Source organism: Salminus brasiliensis, chromosome 18, assembly GCF_030463535.1.
Source record: "Salminus brasiliensis chromosome 18, fSalBra1.hap2, whole genome shotgun sequence".
Taxonomy (NCBI): domain Eukaryota; kingdom Metazoa; phylum Chordata; class Actinopteri; order Characiformes; family Bryconidae; genus Salminus; species Salminus brasiliensis.
The window spans coordinates 32514161-32525772 of record NC_132895.1 but is presented as its reverse complement, the minus strand read 5'-3'; the positions used below and the strand labels follow the sequence as shown (position 1 = coordinate 32525772).

General features: G+C 43.2%; 1 protein-coding gene across 2 annotated transcripts in view; it reads left to right on the top strand.

Moving 5' to 3' along the window:
• Window positions 1-1345: 1345 nt before the first annotated feature.
• The window catches only part of ark2ca (arkadia (RNF111) C-terminal like ring finger ubiquitin ligase 2Ca), a 19210-nt gene continuing 8943 nt past the window's right edge, over window positions 1346-11612 (top strand). For both annotated transcript variants that reach the window (XM_072662145.1, XM_072662144.1), the window contains exons 1-2: window positions 1346-1770; window positions 11140-11338. In XM_072662145.1, coding sequence (XP_072518246.1) covers window positions 1683-1770; window positions 11140-11338 — 287 coding nt within the window. In that variant the 5' untranslated portion in view covers window positions 1346-1682. The remainder of the gene's footprint in view (window positions 1771-11139; window positions 11339-11612) is intronic.

Genomic DNA, 11612 nt, shown 5'->3' with positions numbered 1-11612 from the left:
CAGTTATAGAATTGATCTGGTATTATTTAGTTATAGAATTGGCCTGGTGTCATTTCAGTTATATAATTGATCTGGTGTCATTTCAGTTATAGAATTGATCTGGTATTATTTAGTTATAGAATTGGCCTGGTGTCATTTCAGTTATAGAATTGATCTGGTATTATTTAGTTATAGAATTGATCTGGTATCATTTCACTTATAGAATTGGCCTGGTGTCATTTCAGTTATAGAATTGATCTGGTGTCATTTCAGTTATATAATTGATCTGGTGTCATTTCAGTTATAGAATTGATCTGGTATTATTTAGTTATAGAATTGATCTGGTGTCATTTCACTTATAGAATTGATCTGGTGTCATTTCAGTTATAGAATTGATCTGGTGTCATTTCAGTTATAGAATTGATCTGGTGTCATTTCAGTTATAGAATTGAACTGGTGTCATTTCAGTTATAGAATTGATCTGGTATCATTTCACTTATAGAATTGGCCTGGTGTCATTTCAGTTATAGAATTGATCTGGTGTCATTTCACTTATAGAATTGATCTGGTGTCATTCCAGTTATGTAATTGAGTTACGAGTCCATTCATGTCAATACATTTCAATACATGTTTCAAACAGTATCATAAACTGTGTGTGTGTGTAATGAGGGGGGGGTCTTCACCATGTGTTGCGTCTGGCAGACGGAACAGAAGGAGCAGAGATAATCAGGGCTCAGGCCTCTGTGTGTGCTGGTGTGTGTGTGTGTGTGTGTGCTGGTGTGTGTGTGTGTGTGTGTGCTGTGTGTGTGTGTGTGTGTGTGTGTGTGTGTGTGTGTGTGTGTGTGTGTGTGTGTGTGCTGGTGTGTGTGTGTGTGTGTGTGTGTGTGTGTGTGTGTGTGTGTGTGTGTGTGTGTGTGCTGGTGTCTCCCAAAGCGGGGGATGGGAGACTACGGACATATGGGGCTTGCTGTGGTCAGTGAAGCCCCTTTCTGTCACTTCAGCTCAACACAGCCCATATTAAATGTACATTAGGGCCCCGATCCAGGAGGGAATCAATACCGATACCAGTAATCTCCTCATACCCAAACATCAGTGCAGCGATCAGGCCTGAAAGGCTTTCTGCCAGGCGGCTGTGTGTTTATGAATAGTATATAGTCAGTTTATGAAAAATATGAATAATATTATTGAATATATAAAAGGGAATGTGAATGAATGTCCTCAGCTGTGTGTGTGTGTGTGTGTGTGTGTGTGTGTGTATATATAAGGCATTGTAGACGCCATCGTGACGTGTTTGTGTTTATGTAAGTAGTTGCGTTTAACGTTATTCACATGCGCCGTTTATACATATCCTTTATTATTATTGTTATTATCAGTATTATTAATAACACTAATAATATAATTATTATTTGTATTTTATTTACATCTTTGTTTTGTTTGTTTGTTTATTTATTTATCTCTCTGTCTCTGCGGCGCGTGCGCGACTAGTCCGGTCGCTGTGACAACAAACCTCCCACAGCTAATTCACAAAAGACTCGGCCGCGCTGCCATTGGCCGGCTTCGCCGCTGCGGCGGAGGAGCTCCGCGCTGCGGATTGGTCCGCCGCCGGCCGAGGCCCTCTGCGATTGGCTGGAGCTGCCTTTGTGCGCGATCCAGCGGCTTCTCGGCCGCAGCGCTGTTAACGGTTCCGTGGAGGCGAAGCGTCCATGGGCAGCGCCGACAAAGGAGCCAGGATGGTGTTAGTTCATGTTGGATATCTGGTTCTTCCCGTGTTCGGTTCAGTAAGAAGCAGAGGTATCGTTCTTATTATTATTATTATTATTTTATTAGTAGTATTATTAGTAGTATAATCCCCCCCTCGTGCATTAATCTGACTAACAACACTAACGCGCGAGGAGGAGGAGGAGGGGGGGGGCTGTGCTGCTCTGACGGTGTTAGCACGGCGGCTAACGCTCATTACAGCAGGACGTTTTCTTGTGTTTTGGGTTTTTCCCGCAGGATATTCTGTGGATAATATTCTATAAAAAATGGCAGGCCTGCTAGTAAACACGAGGGAGGGTCGAATTGAAGCTGAACCGTATTTGAGCCCAAATTCAGCCGCTTAGAGCTGAGAAATGTGAGGGGAAAGACCTCGGTTCACCGGGGTCCGCAGCATCCTTTGTGTCAACACAGCCGCCGCAGCAGCAGCAGCAGCCTGCGGGTTCACGGCTCTCCTCATTTCCCCTGTCCTGATGATTTAACGCGGTAGTCTTCTGAACAGCGTCTCTACAGGCTGCTGATCCCCCTTTTCTGAATCTGAACGCTGGTATTAATGAGTAATTAAGCGTTTTGAGCCTCGTCAGGTGAGAACAGTGGGAACAGCGGGAACAGCGGATGCTGGCAGACCTGATAACCCCCCCCCCCCCTCCTCTCTTTCTCTAATGCACTGAAGATCTGCTGTGATCTGCTGATCCCTCTGGATGCAGTGCAGAGCTGCTCTCCTTACTGAGCTGATCCAGTGCCAGGCATGTTTGAGGGAGGAGGGGAGGGAGAGGGAGGGAGGAGGGAGGGGGGGGGGCGACTACATGCATACGCTCGTGCAGGATCTGTGCTGATTATGTAATAATAATGATATGATTATGATATGATCTGAGGCTCATGCCGTGGCCGGTGATTTCATTGTGCTTGTCTTTCTGTTTTCTTCTGTTTTTTTCTCCTTGTTCCATAGTCTGGAGGCTGCCTCTACATCCCGCATTTCTCAGACCTCTCTCCCCCTTCCATTGTGCTAAAGCCTCTCTGCCTGTCCCTCTACCTCATCCCCTCTTTCCATCCGAAGACAACATTGGCATTTAAACCAAACCAAACCAAACCCCCCCCCCCCCAAAAAAAAGCAAAACAAAAAAACAACCCCACCACCGAACCCCTCTCAAAATAACGCCCCCCACTCATCCAGTATCCTTCTGTGTGAGACTGCAGAATAACACATCCTTATTTCCTCTTCTTTTTCCGTCAAAGAAGCCTCTGTCTCTGTTTTACGACTGTCATCGGTGCTCTTTTCTTCTTCTTCTTCTTCTTCTTCAATTTTTTTTGTTATTATTTTTTTAAATAACCGATCCATTGTAGCGTTTTTAGGCTTTTACAGACTGTCATTGTGATTGTCCCATTTCTTTCGGTTCTGGTTTTGGTTCTGTTGTTTTTTCTCCTCAGTGTGAATAGACTTGACATCTTTTTTGGCTGTAAATTTCTGTGACGTGGATGCGCCCGCCTCTCGGCTCGATCTCAGCCGGGCTTGATCCAAGCCCGAGCCTTGTCTGTGTCCCGCGTCTCGTGCCGGTAAACACTGTGCCTGTGCGAAGCAGCTCATTTCACCCCAGTCCTGAGAGGAGTCTGCCCCGATTACACAGGGCCCTTATTCCCGGCCTCGCGGTCACTGATGGGCAAGGCAGGAATCAATACTAGCTACTGTTTTCCCTGACCTTCCGACCTTTTCTTGCTCGTAGTTATTGGACGCAGAGAACCGTTTACACTTATGGAAGAACCCGTTGAGATCCGGACGTCCCGGAAGTGAACCTAATCCTAATTGGTAACCTTAAAGTCTTAGAAGGGTTTGGTGGTGGTGTTCTGCCTTGTAGAGTTTAAGAAAGGAGAAAGGAGACACTACCACAGTCTTAATAGCTCAGTGCTAATGTTGCTAACAATGACTGGAAGCTGATGGACACCGATTAGCATGATGTCACTTTGAGAAATTTGAATAAATGAGCGGGCCGCAAACTAACAAACAGGCAGCATAGGCACATAGCCATGTGGATCCGCTTACTAGTCAGCTCAGTCGGTAATTCTAGTGCTAATAGCAGCCTGGCTGCTTCCAAACCTACGTTCTTGAGCGTTGAAGAACTTCTCCAGCATTGGCTTCCCCTCCAAATCGGAGCGAACGCACAACGGCACACTGTACCCGGTCACGCCAGCCTGCCCCAACCGATTCATTCATCCGGTTCCGCTCTGCGATTGCTAGCGGTAGCCGCAGTTCCACGGGCTGCGATCGAGAACCGCATCCACATCACAGGAATCACTAGAACTGCACTGCTGTAGAGATCCTCCTAGTATTTCGAAATGTCTTTATTTCTTTGGTTGTGGTTCTCTTTGCCTTCTGTTCTTGTATTAGGCTCTCTAATGCATGACCATGTCTGTTGGTTTATTTATTTATTTGTTTGTTTGTTTATTTTTTTTTTCCAAAACAAAATCCTTTGTGTTTTTTGACATTCTAAACAGCAAACTCCAATGTATCTTTGTGTAGAGATGTCCTGCTGTACTTACACGTGCTGTAGCATACACATCTACCCATTGGATGCTGCTTCTGTTGTGTTAACCTTACGGAGCATGGTCAGGCCTTGCCTCTGCTCTTTATTTGCATGGTATTATTATTATTATTATTATTATTATTATTATTATTATCACACAGTTCCACTCATACTAATATTTTCCAATAAAGACTGTAGTTTTTCCCTTAACCTTCAGTGTGTTCTCTGCTGATTTCCATGTGTCCTCCCTCCAAGCCCCACCTCTTTTCCACTGTTTTTGGCCTCTTTGGCCCCTCCCCTCAGGCTCATTTCTCAGCTCCTCCCACTTACCAAGCTGAATCATGGGAACGTTTCACCCTCGTGCCTCTGGGAAACATAGCCGCTAGAAGCACGGAGGCGAGCTGTCACTTTCGCTCAGTCCAAACACATCTCCATCTGCACCTGTCTTTCCTTCCTCCTTTTCTTTCCTCCTCTCTCTCCACAAGCACACGGGTTTCTAGCTGTCCCTCTTCAAGCTTTAGCGAAGGTCATTCAGAGTGGTTTAGTGACCCATACCACTGTCAGGACGCCTGTATAGTAAAAAACAAAAACAAACAGCAAACCGCAGGCGAATAGTTCAGTGTGTAGACTCTGTGGACTAAAGTATTGGGACACCTGCTCTTTCACTGTTTGCTTCTACTGTCTCTGCTGTCCAGGGAAGAAGAAGGCCTTCTGCTAGATTTTGCAGGAGCACTCAGGGATTTGGATGATCACCGCTCCAGCTCACTTCTGGAGGGCCTTACAACCCTCTGTAGCCCAGGCCCGGCTTTAGAGGCATGGTGCCAATAGACTGCTCCAGCGGCAGAGCTTCTCTCCAGGGACTAGACGAGCACTGTGTGTGAGGGGTGTCCGTACTTACGACTGTAGTAGTGAACTCTCTGTAGTCCAGCCTCACATCCGACCACTCTGAATGACCTGATGTTTACGTCCCAACGCCTGGAACCTGGTACCTGGTTCGTTTTCCACTGCCACGCCCCACACCCCCCTCGAATCGTAGCTGGCGACGTCGCAAAACCATCGCTACAGTTTATATTTTATAAACGTAAATTAAAGAATTTGCTGTAAATAACATGAAAAAAATTCATTCGTTTCAGCAGCTGCTTATGTTAGCGTCGAGCTAGCCAGGTTAGCTTGGCGCGGTTTGTTATTTGTAAGACAAAATGTAAACAAAAAACCCAGCTCGAATCAGGCCCGAAACTGGAAGTGTGTTTTTGTTATTGTAGCATTAGCGTTAGCGTTAGCGTTAGCCAGCTAGCTTTCTCCTATACGTCCAGCCGGAAGGCAAAAGCAGAATATGTCCTGTTATAAAGAAAATGTACCGTGTAAAGTTTCCATGAGTCTGTTAAGAAAAGAGGTAGCTTCACAATATGGCATAGCAACTTAGCGCTAGTGCTAATGTAGCTAGCTAGCCTGTAGGAACAAACCCTGCTCTGCTCTGCATCAGCTAAAGACTAAAACTTAGCTGTTTTTGTTGTCAGTAGCGTCCATTAAAATAGCTAGCTAACTAAAAAGCTTGGAGAGTTTACAAATGGCTAGTTTGGCACATAGCGTAGCAATCCTCTCTGGCCAATCAGCGCTCTGCAAGGGTTACATGCCATGGAGCCAGGAGCAAACGGGTGCTGAAAAAAAATAAAGTAGCCAGTTCCAGGTTCCATGTACTAAATTGTCCGATTAGCGTAGCGTAGCATAGCTACCACGCAGTGGAAAGGCACCACGCAGTATGTATATGTACGTGTGTATAAAATGAGAAGGTAAGCTAACGCTCACGTTTTTCACTAGTTTGTTCTGTTGATGTTCAGTTTCTTTTGCTTTAAGCTAATGGTAACGAGGGTTATTTAGCCTACTTAGCTTCACTTAGTGGAGCACACGTGCCAAGACACCAGTCCTGGTGGGCAACAGCGACAAAGGGTTTAAGGCCCTGACCACATGATGGAAACGCTTGCATGAGCGTGCTAGCATGCTAGCCCTGTATGGGATGATAGCACCTCATTACGAGATTTCAAAACACTGCGGCGAAGAAAGAAGAAAATACAGAGGTTTAATCCCAAATCTAAACACACTGCTCCCTATGTAGTGCACTAGGCAAGTCAGGAAATGACGGGGTGTACATCTAAACAGAGCGTTATTTATATAGATTTATAAATCTGTATATAACTGGAACCGTATTTACATTTATTCATATGTGGAAATCTGAAATCTATGGCGATCTGCGTGTAGGCCCGGCAGTTATATGACTGACGTAGTTCACTAGATAGGGAGTAAGGAGGTATTTGAGATTCAGCCAGAAACATGAATGTATGAGGTTAGCATAATCATAACGTTGAGTGTTTCCGTGTGGACGGGAGGCCAAAACCTTTATTATATATATATTTTTCATATCCGGATGAATGTGGAAGAGGCCTTAGATTCTGCCTCGTTAAACCCACCAGATTTAACGAATCAGGTAAATGATGAAGCCTGTCTGAACGAACAGTTGAACAGTACGGACGTTTCCTGTGGCTAATTTCCTTAATTACATTATATCATGGTCAGTTAGGGCTCTTGAGAAACTCGAGGTGTGTCCGACACTGTGCCCTATTGACTACTTAGTGCACTACTTTGGGGTTCCAGGATTGTGTAGGGATGTCCAAAAACATAGTGTCCAGTATTCACTAATATTCGGACACAGCGTCCAAAAACAAAGCTTAAATATTAATGAGGCTAAAAAGTAAATTAAAACTTGAGGTAACAGTTCTCATAATGCTAGCAGTTAAGCTAAGAAAGCTAAGCTAAGCTTAACTAAGGGAGCACCTGTCACTAATTCTATAGTTAAATAGGGTGAAAGGAGCTAAAAATGCTAATGAAAATGACATAGAAAACGTTTATAAAAACAATGTATTAAATAATAAAACCGACGGAAGCTTTCCATTATCCCAGTTTTTCCACAGCAGACGGGTTTCGGGCAGTAGCATTGCTTTCTATGTCATTTATATTTAGCACCTTTCATCCCATTTAACTGTGCTTTCGTAACTTGGCTCTTAGCAGTCACGATCTGGACATAATATTGAGACGCGCTCTGTGAAAAAAAAGTGATATTAAGCATCAGATATTCAGTTAATAGAGTTAGTGTTAAGTAGCAAGAGCAAAGCTAAGCTAAGCTATGAGAGCACCTGCCACTATTTTCTGAGATAAATGGTGTGAAAGGTGCTAAGGCTAAGGCTAAAAATAAGATAATGGAAAGCATTCATTGATTTTATTATTTAATACGTTGTTTTCTACGTCATTTTCACAAGCATTTTTGCCATTTTAGCTCCTTTCACCTCACTTAACAATGGAATTAGTGGCAGGTTCTCTCTTAGCCTAGCTTAGCTTTGCGCTCTTAACGTAGCTAGCTCTTACCAGTCATGCTTTGGACAAAATATTAAGACGCTCTGTGGAAAAAAGTGGGATAATAAGCATCATATAATCGTGTAAAAGAGCTAGCATTAAGCTAAGACAGCTAAGCTAAGACAGCTAAGCTAAGAGAGCCACTAGTTTCATAGTTAGGCTAAAAATGCTCATGAAAATGATTATATTATTTAATACGTTGTTTTCTACATCATTTACATTAGCATTTTTAACCTTTTTGCCCCTTTCGTCCCATTTAACTATGGAATTAGTGGCAGGTTCTCTCTTAGCTTAGCTTAGCTCTTTTATCGTAGCTCTTAGCAGTCATGTTTTGGACGCACTCTGTGGGAAAAGTGGGATAATAAGCATCAGCTATTCAGTAAAGAGAGCTAGCGTTACGTTAAAGGAGCTAAGCTAGGCTAAGCGAGCACCGGCCACTAATTCCATAGTTAGGAGAGCTGGCCGCTTTCACTCAGTATTAGCATCGGTAGCATTTCTGAGGTAAATTTTACTTTACTTACTTTACTTTACTTACTTTACTTACTTTACTTTACTTAATTTTACTTCAGCAGATAATCTCGCCCTGATCGCACAGCTTGAACTCGATACTCCGTTTATAAACCTCCGTTTATAAGGTTTCACCGCTAAGCAGGGACCACTAGCGTGGACCACTGCTAAATGTGGGATGTGCTAAAAGTGCCTGTAGTTGCAGAAACACCATCAAACTTCTCCACCTCCAAACTGGGTGGAGAGGTGAACCTGCTTTAGCATGCATGCCATCAGGAATGGCCGTGTAGGTCTGTGTAGGTTGGGTGGTGGACATTAGTGCTTCCTGTAAACGTGCCTGGGTGGACAGACCTCCAGGGAGTCTCACCCTCCAGAGGAGACGGTGCGGTGGGTGGAGGGCGGGTGGGGTTCATGTCTGGTAGAATAGCCTTCACACCGGTTGTGTGGAGAAACAGGTGTTGGGCGTAGATTACCACTGAAACTGTTCGTACGTCCGAGGACTTTTGGTTACAGACTAAGGTAAGCAGGAGCGTCTCGTGCTCTGTTTATTAAAATGTACTTTTTTAGGCTATAAAAGACTGTTGTGAGGATTTACAGTTTTTAGAATAATTGTAAATAAGTCATTGTAAAATACTGTTTATATATATATATGTTAACGTTCTAATATATAGCACTTCTGAAATGCTTTATAGTGTAATTACTGAAAAAGACATACTATATACTTAATAATAATAATATTGAATATTGAAGATACGGAATAATTCTTAATAATTCATAGAATTCAATAATTCATAGAACATACTAAATCATTTATATTAGCTACTGAATAATTTACAAAATCATACATATACTGTACAATAGAGGCTGAATAATTGTATGTAATTTAATGTAAATATTATATTATGTATTAAAGGTACTGAATCATTTATAGTAGAAACTGACTAAATACGTTACCAAGTTACAAAATAATACATATACAGTACAATAGAACAAGCTAAATAATTTATACAAAAAACTAAATAGTTGATAAGTATTGAATAATGTATAGTAAATTTTAAATAATTTGTACTAAATAATTAATAGTAGTGCATACTTAAAAATGTATAGTAGAAACTGAATAGTTCATAGTAGATATTGAATAATTGATAGTAAATATTAAATAATTTGTACTAAATAATTAATAATAGTGCATAATAGTTCATAGTAAATATTGAATAATTCACAGAACTTACTGAATCATTTATAGTAGTTGCTAAATAATTTATTGTAAATAATAATATTTTTTTAATTTATATATATATAATTTATTATATACATTTTATTTTTTATAAAGTATTATATAACATTATTATATATATATATATATAATTTATTAAATAATTGATACTGAATAATGTGTAGTAGATACTGAATAATTCATAATAGATCATTAATAAATCATGAATAATTGAAAATAATTGAGTGGGCAGAGTTAAACTTCTATAGGCTGATATAGGTGGATATATAGAACCAGCTGTTTTTCCGTATATGGACTGGTTACAGTTACAGTTAGTATCCATCCCACATCACCCTACTCTATTTACAGCGTCTCACCGTCAACACAGATCAGATTATTCATTTATTTACTTTAAACATCTGTTGAAATGTTTTGTAAACATTATTGAAAAGGCCTCAGTCTTGTCAGGACAGCTGTTTCCCGCTTGTTCACTAGGAAAGCTAAGGCTTCGCAACTGTAAGAAAGTAAGATAGACGTCGCCTTCTGAATAACAATGAAGCTGCGAATATTCGGAGGCGGGTTCAGAGAACGGTGACCAGCTAAGTCGTGTTAAAATATTCAAAATGATTGATAAAAAATCACAGCTTCTATTTAATAACAGTCTTGAATGCTTGTGTTGTAAAAGGAGTGCAGGCGTGCAGGAGTGCAGGCGTGGTCCCCCTCAGGTTTTTCAGGTAGATAATCCTAAACCCTGGTTGCCATAGAAACGGAAAGCTGACCTCCCCTTTCCCCTACCTCAGCTGCGTTTGTGAGGTGACCGGCAGATTGCTGTTTAATGACCCGAGCGATCTGGCAGGAGACCATGCAGCGGCCTCTTCACAAAGGTGGAGAGGGGCGAGACCACTGAACCGCTGAGCGGAAATCAGCCCTGAGGTCACACTGCACATGCGGCCCGGGTTCGGCCTGAGGCCTGAGGTCTGTTCCGTGTCCAGAAGAGTGGCCCTACGGGTGGGCTGCTAGCCTAACTTTTGAGCAACAGCTGCAAAACCACTGCCCTCGCCCCCCTCGCCCCCTCGCCCTCCTCCCACTTATCTATTTTCTCTCTCCCCCACTTCACCTGCTCCACCCCCCTCCGTCCAAACCTGCTTTTAACAACCCCCTCCTTCCATGCTCCTCCCCACCCCACCATCTGTCTTGCCATGGATACTGTGTGTGTGTGTGTGTGTGTGTGTGTGTGTGTGTTAGAGATACTCTCCAGTTGAATCAGCACATGGCCTAATCTCACTCACACTGCAGGCCTCCTGCCAGGTCCAACACATTCGCCATCAAGCAGTTGCAGGGGGGGGGGGTTAGTTAGGGAAGTCCAGTACAATGAATGAATGAGCAGATGTCCCAATACTTTTGTCCATGTAGTGTATATCCACTCTATATCTTTTGGGCCTACTTATCAGTAAAATCCTATTAGCCGCTATAATCCTATTAGTAAGTCTTATTAGCCCCAGCGCTGTAATTCCGGACGTGTTGTGTGTGTGATGCATTCTGGGAACACGGCATCTTTTCAGGTGTACTGATACTAATAGCCTTGAACACTCCCCCACCAGGCCTGCTAATCCCATACGAGGCTATACGAGGCTATACGTGTAAGATCAGAATTAGCCAGCAGGTTGAAGTTTGTGCAGCTCTCTCTGTTTCGCCTTCTCTGATTGGCTGCTCTGACTCAATCTGTTGCCTGTGATTGGTTGTTGTCGTTGTGTGCAGGCGCACATTTCAGCAGGCACCAGCATAGCCATGCCACCTCCTGCCGCCATTTCCACCTGGCTGCCACGGCAACGCCTCTACCTGCTGAGTTCCCGCCCGCTCCTATGCCTCCTCCACAGTACCCGGAGGTCCCGCCCACTTTCCTACCTCAGGCCTTACAGCAGCAATACCTCATACAGCAGCAGCTACTGCAGCGCAGGTACACACACACACACACACACACACACACACACGTGTTCATACCACATACAGTGACAGATACATGCACTCACGCACACACATATAAGGCAGCAGGTACTGCAGCGCAGGTACACACACACACACACACACACACACACACACACACACACGTGTTCATATCACATACAGTGACAGATACACGCACTCACGCACACACATATAAGGCAGCAGGTACTGCAGTGCAGGTACACACACACATACATTCACAGCAGAAATACCTCCTACAGCAGCTG